This window comes from Myxocyprinus asiaticus, chromosome 2 (assembly GCF_019703515.2).
Source record: "Myxocyprinus asiaticus isolate MX2 ecotype Aquarium Trade chromosome 2, UBuf_Myxa_2, whole genome shotgun sequence".
Classification (NCBI taxonomy): Eukaryota; Metazoa; Chordata; class Actinopteri; order Cypriniformes; family Catostomidae; genus Myxocyprinus; species Myxocyprinus asiaticus.
This window is the reverse complement of record NC_059345.1, coordinates 39,274,261-39,287,582: the sequence shown is the minus strand read 5'-3', so window position 1 is coordinate 39,287,582 and position 13,322 is coordinate 39,274,261. Positions and strand designations below refer to the sequence as shown.

General features: G+C 36.6%; 1 protein-coding gene across 2 annotated transcripts in view; it reads right to left on the bottom strand.

Moving 5' to 3' along the window:
- Positions 1–6,362: 6,362 nt before the first annotated feature.
- The window catches only part of LOC127415192 (rhophilin-2-like), a 33,467-nt gene continuing 26,507 nt past the window's right edge, over positions 6,363–13,322 (bottom strand). Inside the window, exons 12-15 of one of the 2 annotated variants that reach the window (XM_051653831.1) lie at positions 12,915–12,991; positions 11,179–11,325; positions 9,856–10,014; positions 6,363–8,257 (exon numbers count right to left, since the gene is read on the bottom strand). In XM_051653831.1, the coding sequence (XP_051509791.1) occupies positions 8,009–8,257; positions 9,856–10,014; positions 11,179–11,325; positions 12,915–12,991 (632 nt within the window). In that variant the 3' untranslated portion in view covers positions 6,363–8,008. The remainder of the gene's footprint in view (positions 8,258–9,855; positions 10,015–11,178; positions 11,326–12,914; positions 12,992–13,322) is intronic. The other variant, XM_051653839.1, reaches the window with a different exon arrangement.

Sequence of the window (13,322 nt, the reverse complement as noted above, 5' to 3'; positions counted from 1 at the left end):
TCATGTTTTGGTTGACAGGCTTCAGTCCTTTCGACATATATGATGATTTTGGCATTTACACTCGTTTACATATACGAGAGAAAAAAACGTACTTTTAAGCAGCTCTTCAGCATGAAACCGATCAAACGGTGCTGTTTTCAGTTTCAGCACATTGAAAATATATATAGGATATTAAAATGAATAAATGTCTATTTTTCCAGCCTGTTGTATTAGTATTTATTTATCACCCCTTATTTATTTTAGAGACAGTTCCTATATATTGTTATTTACACAGGGCAAATATACTATTTATTTTAATGGGGATATAATTTATTACAGCTGACAGTTAAATGAGCAAACAAGGTTTGAACATCAACAGTAACGAGATAAAACTGAAATGTAAGGCTGTTTAACACATCTGTGTATAAATATGAAGGCTGTTTATTGGATCAATACAGGTAAACGTCATATTATGTGACTACACATTACTTTACGGAGAGCTTATGACCTACTAGTGAAGTCTTGCCTTAAGAACAGGTGGTGCAACCAAATTAAGCACTGACTTAATTACAAACTAACTAGTAGTTACTAAGCCCTTAGTGTGAACTTTACGTCCTAACTTACGGGAGAACTTACAGCTGGTGCAACCCTACCCAGCTCACCACATTATTTAACTACTGATGAGTCAGCAATGCAACTAGCTGCACTGCGTTTATAGTTTACTATGCTAGAAGTAAGTCCGGTTTAATAGCGATTGAGTTTAGTTACTTTACCTCACACACAAACAGACAAAACTTACAAAGTCTCTCTTCTTCTAAAACTGAAGTTGAATTTGGATGACATGATCCTCAACAAACTTTCCCGTTTCGGTGAAAGATTTGTCATGAAGACTTATAAGAACTGGTCACATAGAACTATGGGTGTGGCAAAGCGATGTTTGAAGTGTTATTGTTATAAACAGACATTATTTGTGCTCGACTTCACGTAACTAGACGCTTTCCATGAAAAACCGTGAAGTATAACAACTCATCCTATTGGTTCTCTTGTGCTAGCTCAGCCAATCAGCCCTTTAATCCTCTTAGCCACGGTGTTGTGCCATCGAGTGCAACACTTTCAGTATCCAGCAGAGGGACCTCTCTCCCACTACACTGAAAATTCTATACATACTCATACATACAATGCTTGAGAAAAGAAGAATAAAGGAGGTTGTCTTTTCAGGATTCTACATTAAGGATTTTTTGCTGTCCCAGTAGTTCAAATATATATATATACATACACATAAAAGACATACATTTTTTTAAGCAACATATTTTGAAAAAATACTTGTAGAAAAATATAAAATATGTATTTATAAATGTATATATATATATATATTACAAATGTAAAAGCTTTAATGTGTTTGTGTGTGTGTGTGTGTGTGTGTGTGTGTGTGTGTGTATATATATATATATATATATATATATAATTTATAATTATATGTATATACTGGCCCAATAGGGCAAGTGACAGTTCCATCAAATGGCCTGAAACTTTCTCACACTGGCCCTGGGACAGTGGGCCATCCTTATTGTTGAGCCCTGCTATTAGTTGTCATTGCCTCATTAATTAGGTTTGATGAAGGTTTTAATAAAAACCCAGTTCCTCGTTTCTGGCTTTAAAATTATTTTTAACAGAATAAAATTGTACTGTGCTGTCAAAACAAACAAACAAACAAACAAACAACAATAGGCTACCACTGCTGCAATTTAATAGATTATTATTATTATTATTATTATTCCATAAATCAACTGAACATGCACTGAAAGTAGTAATGAGGTCAACATGAGGTCTAGTTTAGGTTTAACACATTTATTAATCCTGTTGTGTACTAACTGTGTGGTCAGCCCTGCTGGAGTGAAACCTTTCTATACATAGGATCTAATATTTAATGACACAGTATTGAGACAAATACTGTACATTGACTTAATAAAGGCTGTGTGATGACATAAACTGTTCCCATATCAGTTTTTAATCTATAAAAAATGTAAGTTGTCATTATAAATATTTTTGGTTTACTTGTTTATTATTTAAATAATATGTGTCAAATCCTAACTTGATTGCTACATTTGTAAGTGGGTTAAATGTATGCTACTGGTGTTTATACAAGACTGCTAAAGAGGACAAAATGAGTGAGTCATACTGTTAGAAATCATTCTGGTGGAAAGTGTTCCCATTAAAAGCAGACTCATGTGTGCTATATAAATGATTCCAGTAAAACTTCTTTTGAATAAAAGCTAGTGTTAAGGAAGTCCTGAGTGGATGTACACTAACTGTGGAAGATACAGAGACATCTTAGTTCTCTCTATCTTTCTCTTACATGCACAAAAGTACAATTAATCGCTCTGACATCACTGCTGGCAATGGGAAGCAATCTCTTTAATAACCCAACCAAGCCACACCATAAAATTTCCCAGTCTGTGAGTGATTTAAAATCCATTATACCACCACACCATTTTCACTGTCCTGATTCACATACTCACAGTGCAGAACATGAATGACTCTGATACTCTCAAATGAAGAGGAATAGTGTCTGTACATTTCTTTCTCTCTGTTTAGTTGCCATGGTCAATCAATTGTTATATTACAGTATTAATGCATTTTTATCTCGGTCCTGCCCAGCCCTTACATTGAGTTTGGCATTCAAGTCCCAGCCTGGCTTTGAGAACTGTATTTTAGAATTGTCAGAGGAGAGGTGGGTTGGAGATGACTCAGTTAACATGAACTGACCATAGTCATGTGTCATGATAATCTCCATTTGGCGCACACACCCTGCTGAGTTCATATTCTCAGATTTCAGTCTAAGAGAACATAACTTGGGAGTTTAGAAGGAAAAATAAGGATGATTAACTACTGTCAAAAATATTAGTGCATTCTTAGAAAAGACATGCTGTTTTATGTATAACAAGAAACAAGAAAAATAACATACAAGCTGTATTTAAAGTTTTACATCTTGAACACTGTAAAATCTAATTAGATGACCTTACTGAGATTTTTCTAGGCAATCGGTTTGCATGCATTTCCTAAGTAGATGTATTTACTGTATTTGTCTCAAGTAAACTGAACTTAATTCAAGTAACTTTAACTAGTTAAATGTAAACTTAACTCATCTGTTATTAAAGTGTCATTGTTTTAATTAAATTATTTAAATTGAGTTATAGCATGTCTTATACAGTAAGGGAAATTATGACTGGAATCTCGGTTAGCCATATGGGACATTGGAGTCTCCTCAGTAATTCTTAGCGCACATAAATCTGCAATTTTGTACAGAATGATTGAATAAAAAAAAGTCTTGAATTTTGTAGGCTCCAAGTTCACCAGAGGTAACACTTATCACCCTAATGGTGACTTCACACAAATCGTAACTATCAACCAGTTACAACAAAACAACAATAATAGTCATAAAAATTAATATACACTGATGAGCCAAAACATTATGACCACCTGCCTAATATGCTGTTGGTCCTCCACGTGCCGCCAAAACAGCCTTGGCATGGACTCTGTGACATGTAGTATCTGGCACCAAGACATTAGCAGCAGATCCTTCAAGTCCTGTAAGTTGTGAGGTGGAGCCGGCATGGATCGGACTTGTTGGTCCAGCACATCCCACAGATGCTCAATCGGATTGAGATCTGGGGATTTTGGAGGCCAGGGCAACAGCTTGAACTCTGCATTATGTTCCTCAAACCATGCCCGAACAGTGTGTGCAGTGTGACAGGGTGCATTATTCTGCTGAAAGAGGCCACTGCCATCAGAGAATACCATTGCCATGAAGGGGTGTACCTGGACTGCAACGATGTTTAGGTAGGTGGCACATGTCAAATTGGCATTCACATGAATGGCCGGACCCAGGGTTTCCCAGCAGAACATTGCCAAGAGCATCACACTCCCACCACTGGCTTGTCATCTTCCCACAGCGCATCCTGTTGCCATGACTTCCCCAGGTTGGGGAGTAACGGAATACATGTAACAGGATTACGTATTTAAAATACAAAATATAACTAAATGTATTCCACTACAGTTACAACTTAAATAATTGGTAATTAGAATACAGTTACATTCAAAATGTATTTGGATTACTGAAGAGATTACTTTGCATTTTATTGTCATTTGTTTCATTTAATATTTAATCCTTTCAGATGGAAAATATTTATACATATAAATGATGCGATCCAAAGTGCATTTGAACAGCGGTGAAACACTTTCTTATGATGTGTTACATTCATACAAGCAGACAGAGAAGTCTGAAGTAAGTTTAGAGCAGAAGAAATAGAAATAAACCTTGTGTAAATTGTCAGCTTTACGCTAAGCTAAAATGCTAATTCTAGTCATTTTACATGCACATGTTACCAGGCACGATCATATTTTTTTATCAAGAAAATTCACATTAGATCATAATTTCTTTTTTTCTAGTAAGACCTTTGATATTAGGGCAAAAATTGTATTCTTGATGATAATTTTTGCATTTTTTTCCTGTAAAAATATCTAAAAATCCTTAAAACAAGATCAATTTGATTTATCTTGTTTTAGAAGCAACATTGCATAAGATATTTAGGTTTTTCAGAGAATATATTTTTAACGTGTATTTTGTCTTACTGTACTGGCAGAGTTTTAATAGTCAAAACAAGTGAAAAAATCTACCAGTGCTGAAGAAGTAATCCAAAGTATTTAGAATACGTTACTGACCTTGAGTAATCTAACGGAATACATTACAAATTACATTTTACAGCATGTATTCTGTAATCTGTAGTGGAATACATTTCAAAAGTAAACCTCCCAACCCTGCGTACACCGTCGTCCTTGTAAAAGAAAACGGGACTCTTTGGCATCAATGGGGACGCTCGCTTTCGACAGTAGACGGGGTTATCATGGGCATTCTAACCAGTCTGCAGCTACACAGCCACATACGCAGAAGGGTGAGATGGACTGTGTCTTGTGACACATTCCTCCCGTAACCATCATTCAAATGTTCTGTGACTTGTGCCACAGTAGACCTTCTGTTGGTTCGGGTCAGACGGGATAGCCTTTGATGCCCTCGCATATCGATGAGCCTTGGGTGCCCAACACCCTGTCGCCGGTTTGTGGTTTGTCCCTCCCCGGACCACTGTTGGTAGGTACTCACCACTGCTGACCGGGAGCACCCCACAAGCCTTGCCGCTTCAGAGATGCTCTGACCCAGTCATCTGGCTGTAACAATTTGGCCCTTGTCAAAGTTGCTCAGGTCTTTACTCCTGCCTATTTCTCCTGCATTCAACATGCTGACCACGAGAACTGATTGTTTGCTTACCATCTAATCTACCCAGACCTTGACATGTGGCCTTGTTTGGAGATGATCAACGTTATTCACTTCACCTGTGAGTGGTCATAATATTTTGGCTCATCGGTGTACATTTAAACGATATACATTTTTAAATAACAATTATTATTTTCTACATAAGTTCCCTCATTTTGACCAAACATAATTTATTCAAGTACAAGGGCTTATGGGTATTCCACACAGGGACAATTTTGTACTTGATAATTTTGAGTGTGTAGTACCCGACGCCAAAGTTTAAAGAACGTACTGTAGGGGGCCTGAGTAGCTCAGCGAGTACTGACGCTGACTACCACCCCTGGAGTCGCGAGTTCGAATGTGTGACTCCAGCCAGGTTTCCTAAGCAACCAAATTGGCCCGGTTGCTAGGGAGGGTAGAGTCACATGGGTTAACCTCCTCGCGGTCGCTATAATGTGTGGTTCTCCTCTTGGTGGGGCACGTGGTGTGTTGTGCGTGGATGCCTTATCACGTGGCATGTTGAGCGTGTTACCGCGGAGACATAGCGCGTGTGGAGGCTTCATGCTAGTCTCCGCGGTAACACGCTCAACATGCCACGTGATAAGATGCTCGGATTGATGGTCTCAGACGTGGTTGCAACTGAGATTCGTCCTCCCCAACCCGGATTGAGACGAGTCACTATGCCACCATGAGGACTTAGAGCGCATTTGGGAATTCCAAATTGGGGTGAAAAGAAAAAATAAAGAACGTACTGTATATATTTGAGTTATGATTCCAAAATGTGTCATTTCAAGTACTCTTTAATTAGGACCACTTAAATGTTATTTATGACAACTTTAGGGTTTAGAGAGTAACCGTAACTTAATCAATACCAGTAAGAATAGTAAAACCTAAGCTTAAGTTGAGCAAAATTTTTTTTTTACATTTTCAGATAACTATTAGTATTTACAGACTACATAAAGACACATATATGACCACATCCTTACGCAACCCCACATTTTTAACTAGAACTGTCTAATTACAAAGTGATTACTCACAGTAACCTTTTACACAATAAAAATCGCCACAGCTTTGACCCCTTATTTTATTTAGTTCAAGATTTACATATACAACATAAAACTAGGCAACAATATACAATTCAACACAAGCCAGACATTTCCTCAAACTTATCCCACTGCTAATCCACATAAGCTATAAACACAAGAACATGGGCAAATGTTATGAAACTAAACTGATATCCATTTCACCATTACATTAATATTTGTAACAAAGTTAGAATAGGGCACTGATATAGATGTAAGCTCAACCCTAATAAAGTATCAACATCCTCACAGAACAGAGTTTGTTCCAAATTCCAAATCTGGCACTTGTGAAAACTTAAATTGTAACGATACATTCATAAAGCACAGTATTTACAAGCAAGGAGTGTAGGCCCTCCGCTAAGAAGATTGCTTCAGTGTAGACTCTGGTAAGGCATTCTAAAGGCCTCTAAGATTTGGAGAGGCAGTTTAATGCAGTGTTAAATATTGTTAGTAAGATGAAGAAAAAAAAAATAAAAAAAAAACTGCCATCGCATGTACCTTTTGAGCTACACTATATAAAAAGAAGAAATGTACACTGAGTAACAGAAAAAATCTATAGCCATAAAACTTTCAATGAATAAATACATCAGGCTACATTTTCACAATACAAAAACCAAATAATTCCAATACTTAAAATGAATACATATGTTTATATATATAAAAAATTCTTTATTTTTGCATAAACATTATTTGATTATCAAATGTGTATAAAAATCTACTTTGTAGACAGTGAAATATTCCAACACATAAGAGTGCTAGGTAAAACACAAAACAAAGGTTAAATAAAAATGCCATTTAAATTCACTACTATGATATGTTACACCTTTTTGCTTGAACTTAAGCATAGCCAGAGTCCTATAATAGTATTTCCCTTCAGTGTAAGTAAATACTTCAGTTACACACACACACACACACACAAAAAGAAGATATTACTGCTTCTATAGATAGGCCAAGACCAAAAGCTATTCACTGTCCTCTCTTACATTGTTCTTCTACAGTGATTGACGCAAGATTAGAATTCTATTTAGATGATGCAAGATCACCATAGAAACCTTCTGTGGTGGTATATCTGTAAGCTACAGACTGTCTACTGTGAGGCAGGAAAAGGAAATTGTGTCCAATTGCAGAAAAAGGAGTTTTCTACACCTACACCCACAGTAAACTGTCAATCTACCAGCCCTCATTTTAATTTGAGGAGGGTACTTGTGTGTTTTGACAGTCTCAAAGACATTACTTGGCAGAATGTAAAAAAAAATCCTTCATCACACCTCATCATCCTTTAACAATACAAGAATAATAAAACAAACAAATAAAACATTTAAATATTTTGAGCAGCATACACGTCGTGTTTTGTCTACTGATTCATTAAAACACAATCACCTTTTTCATAATGATGATATTTTATATAGACAACCACACTAATGAAGAAATTAAAATAGCTTACACCTGTGTTTATAGGTCTGTGCAAAATGTACATTGTGTTTTCTTTCAGGAATTAATTTCACCCTCTCTAAATTTCTCTCCCTCTTATTGTAATATAGTGTGCTTTTGTGCTATCAGTGTATGTACAAATCCAGTTTTATATATATATATATATATATATATATATGTGTGTGTGTGTTTGTGTGTGTGTATGTGTTTAGTAGAGGGCACTATCATTATAGGAGGTAGGGCATGGTTTGTTGCAAGGCAGGGTTCCGCTGTAATCTGCGTTGGGTAAACTCAATGTGCTGCTGCTCTTCTGCTTGTTCTTGAGACCCCAGCTGAGGAATGACGGTTTCTTTGCCACCTTGCGAGACTTTGAGTTCTTCTCGTCATCATCGTGTGCCAAGCAGATCATGGAGTAGGTCTTCGGAAGACCACCACAGTACGTAGCGCTCTTGGTGGGCTGCAGGATTAAGCGAGAGAGAGGTTACAACACTAATCTGAACTGAATAAAAGCTACAAACCAGGAACACTCAAGTTAAATACTTTACTTTGAACTTTTTCTTAAGATATTCAATTTCCCATACTACTGTATTTTTTCCCCTCGTAAATGGTTGGACACATACACTTTGTGGCTACTACACTAAAAAAAGGATTTTTGCTGCTTGTTCAGTAAACTTAATTAAAATGAACTAAAGCGACACAATTCTAGAACATTTCATCACAACTTGATTTCATTGTGTTCTATCCATTTAAATTTGTAAAAATGGAAGTTTACTTAATCCATTTAAATTGGGACTACATGAATACAGTTTAAGGTGTTTATGCATTTAGCAGACGCTTCCTCCAAAGCGACTTGCAGTGCACGTATTAAAGGGGCAATCCACCAGTGCTACCATGTGGTGTTAATGTAGCATTGAATTCAACTAGGTTCTTTCTACACAGTGTTTTTGTTAAGATTACATAGTCATTTTAAGTTAAGGTAACTAATTTCAAAGAAGTGCACTGTCCATGATAAAATAAAGTTCAGCCAATAGCTTTTTTTTTAGTGTACTATTAAGTGCTTCTGTTACATCAAGACACACTGACCTAGGTACATTAGGTTCATTGTTTTTGTTGATTCAAGGACAATTTGTTCTTCAGAGTTAATTATCAGCCTATCATGCTTTAAAGTTCTACTGATGTTCTATTTGCCTGGCAATACACTATTTTCACTGACTTTTATATTAGTTAGTCTATCCATCCCGTTGCCTAAAAAAAAAAAAAATATAAAAATAAAAAATAAAAAGTCCATGTATCACCACAACACCCACAAGAATTCACAAAAGAATAGCAAAACCCCTTAATCCTATCAAGTATGAAAATAAAATTTCACATGCAGATAAAGGTCTCAATCCAAAATCATAACAGCCTCTCCAAAAACAACTTACAAAACGTTAAAGGTTGGATGGAATTCATTGGTGAAAGGGAGCTCATTTCTAATAAGGCTAAATGATATCTACAATGTTTACTATACAGTATATTCGTATTTTGTTGGCAATATACAATTTACAAACATTGTGAATGTTGCAGTGATTTTAATGCACTTTTTATTTTCCCTTTTCGTTCACCAGACACAAGCGATGCATCAAAAGCAAATAGAATATATTAAAGAAAATAAAAAATATAAATGTGCAATGCATCCAGTATAGACATCATCATTGATTATTATGAGTTCTATTTGCTTTTGACCAGTGTAGACAGGGTGTAGGACTAGTGCTAAATAATAGATATTTTGTAATAGTGTCCCCGATTCAAACCTTGAAAATTCGATTAATTTCCATGAGTCCCTTTTCGATGAATTGGTTCAAAACACTGATTCAGTGATTTGATTGTGGCAGAACTCTAAATTGTTCATAGAAGTCCCCGTTTTTTTTTTTTTTAGCAAAATACATAAATAACAAGATATACAGTATATCTAGAATATTGTCAGAAGGCTGAAAATTATCAAGATATGTTGTAGCTATATCGTCCTAGCCTACTAATCAGCCAATTAAGGAATTGTAGGCAAACAGGAGTTACCATTGCTTGGCTGCTGCTGTCCATCATGCTGACCACACTGATGTTGATGCCCTCCTCATCCACATCCTTTAAAAGCTTCATTACCTCACTCACTCCCATCCATTTACAATCTGTTTCGCCCACAGCAACAAGGTAATCTCCCTCTTTCAGTCCCTCAGTCTGGTGATGAAGAGACAGAGAAAAGAAAGAGTGGAAAGAAAGAGAACAAGTCACAGAGAAGTAAATCACATCCAACAAGAGTGGCACTTTGCCTGACACTTCAAATATTTATGGTATGAGTTTATCGGCACAACCACACTGCTGTTACCATAGAGATCAATTCTGAGAGGAGGGAATTTATTTGTGGGAAAGAACACAGCTGTTTGAGACAGCTTGAGACTGATATGGTCAAAAACAGGTGCAGAGTGGATATGGATGTATGTGTGTTTTGTTTTCATTCAAATGCAGTGGTCACAGATTAAATCTTCTCTGCTCAATTTGAGGGGCGTTCAGAAGGAAGATCAAGTGAAACTCTCCTCTGATAAATGTAATGACAGTTATTGGTTTCTGTTTGTTCCTTCTCATTAAGGCTGCTCGGCATTAATTATTTATTTGCAATGAAACAGAGGGAGAGGGAATAGTTTCAACTAAAGGTATTTGATCGTAACCATCATTTTGAAATTAACCTCTCATTTTCCCTTCAAATTCTCTTAAAAGGTTCCACTGACCTAATTAAAACCCACTAGGCAGATATTACGGAATGTTTAACCCTATGGTTTACCTCAAAGTAAACATGCACTTTTCATAAATGTAACTGGTACCCATTTTACTAACATTTCTGTTTGGTGTCAATTCAGCAAAAACACCCCAAACATAAGACCCCAAACAAATTTAATATTTAAAAAAATTATGGATGATGGTTAAAGCATGTTATCGAGTTTAAATTTTGTTTACAATCAGTCCTCATAAGAGTAGGAAAACGCATAAAGTATCAACCTGTTACTACAATGTCAAGTATGTTTTGAACTATTAATATGGCCTTGGAGACTCTTTTACCCCAAACAGAAAATTAAGGTTAAAGCTGAAGTATGTAATTCCTGTGCCACTAGCACCACAAACGGAACTGCAAAAATAAACACTGTTTTCAAAACAGCTTTCTGAATATGGCTTTTCATAGAAAACATTTTCATAGGGCCACAGAGACATAGTTTTCAAGAAAATGGCTTTTTACTACTTGTCTCTGCATATTAAGCTGGGACAGGAAAAAGTATTTTAACACATACTTAAGCTTTAAAAAAGGGAGAGCCAACACTATCATGTATGAGTCTGTGAGTGAATACTCACCGCTGCGGGACAAAGTGAATCGAGTGATTGTATCTGAACAGGTGCATTTCCCTTCAGAGTGAATCCAAGGTCTCTTTCCTGCAGCCTCAGCCTGATGGTGCGTGGGACCGTCCATCTCTGCTTTGCTGAGAAAATTGACAAAGGCCCCTGCACAACACAATCACAACAGCAACTCACAATACAGAAGTGTTAAGCTTGCCAATTTCAAAGATGGTTTTAACTCAAAACACAGGGTCAACATCACACACACGCACACAGTGTTTTCAACTTTAGCTTGCCACCATGGTTGTCCTTGGCTATAAATCTGGTTCTGCTCACCATCCAAACATTTGGCTTACTGGCTCACAGACTTCATGCTGTATATGCTTATATAGTGAGGAATGTTTATTTAATAGTATCATGTAATGGGATTGCCATCTGGTGATGCTAAAGGGATAGTTCTCTCCAAAAAACATCTCCTTATGTGGTTCATGGAAGAAAGAAAATCATATGGGTTTGGAACAACATGAGGAGGAGTAAATGATGACAATTTTCATTTAGGGTGAATTATCCCTTTTAAGAGTAAAGAGATTATGCTGTAGCATTAGGTTGCTCCTTACGTCAGCAAAGTCATATAAATTAATGAAGTACCTGCAACGTTTATATCTACTTTGAGCTGAACACCCCATGTAGTACGAAAATGTCATTTCAAGTGACGGGTCATTTAGAGTGCCCATGGCAACCACTGCAGGATCACAGCAGTGGTTCTTTAAACTCTCAGAAGGTCACTCAGACATCTGAAGGTGGTAAAACTGAAACATATGCCTTCATAAAACTAACCACATCATAAACTCCTTCACCTGAATTACCCTGCTCCCCACAGTCGGAGGCAATGGAATATACGTCACTGTGGTTCTAGAATGTTTGCCCAGTTCTGTACACCAGCTTTAGAATTCTACTAGGACTAAGTCAAAGGGCTTCTTCTAGTTTTAAAGAACCTATGGCAGATGAAGACCTAAAGAGGCGTTACACAAATCCACTAAAATGCCAGGGTGTTGCTATGTGGTTACTGAAGTGTTCTAAGTGTTTTTATATGTTTAAATGGGTTTCTAGGGTGTTCTGGGTAGTTCAAGTCAAAAGAGCCCACCTTGAAGTCTCTATGATAAAAATAAATTGTGTCCCTCCTTCAGAGTCTGATCACTTAGAAAAGTAATAGCTCACCTCTCCTCAACAAGCTGAACAATTTGAGGTATTATTCATGTTTGTAGCACAAACAGTGCAGGACAAGTTTTATACTTAGGGTTATGGTTTTGTTTGAATCAATAACCCCAAGTATGAACAATAGTAATAGTAATCACTAACAAGGTTGATTTAACCTTCAAAACATACCCCATTATGTCATACCACATCAAAAATCTCGTTAAAACCAGGGTTATTCATATTAGTACTGTAAAAGCTCTACACACTGACCAAGTAAACTCACACAACACATTTAAAATGACAGCTTACTGTCCATCCCCAACTGGTTTGGGTATCTTGGTTTTAATTTTGCTGGGGTTGTAGTCTATTTGGCCAGTGAGTACAGGTCAATCAACATGGGTCTGTTCAACAGCACAGATGCTCACACTATATGAAGATGCTCTTCAGTTTCAGATGATGTCTAAAAAAAAAAGTTTCAAATCTACTAGAGCATTCATGTGCTGTGAAAAGAGCTCAAAGGAAATTAGGTTTCTAAATAATATTAGTAGCCCACATACCAGTCGCTGGAATAAGTCTGTGACTTTCACCTTCGTGGCAGCTGGAATCTCCATCTCTGCTTTCTTTTCTGTTTTAGCTAACAGAGCAGGAGGAAAAATGAATGTTACTCCATGTTTACACTGTCAACAGAACTGACATATCCACTGTTGATCTCTGCTGTTAGAAGCAGGTTCTGTTCTGAGAAGGTTACACTGTAAGCATGACCTCATTCAGACCACATATACCTTTTAAATAGGGATGCTTTGGTGAAAACAAACTCACTGTTGCATACACAGTTGCACAAAAAAGTATTTGGACACATTTTGACATTTCAGTCACACTTAATATATAAATTTCATTGTAATACTGTAGATAACAAAATATAAAATCATGTGGCATCTGCAAACAAATGATGCAAGACATTTTCT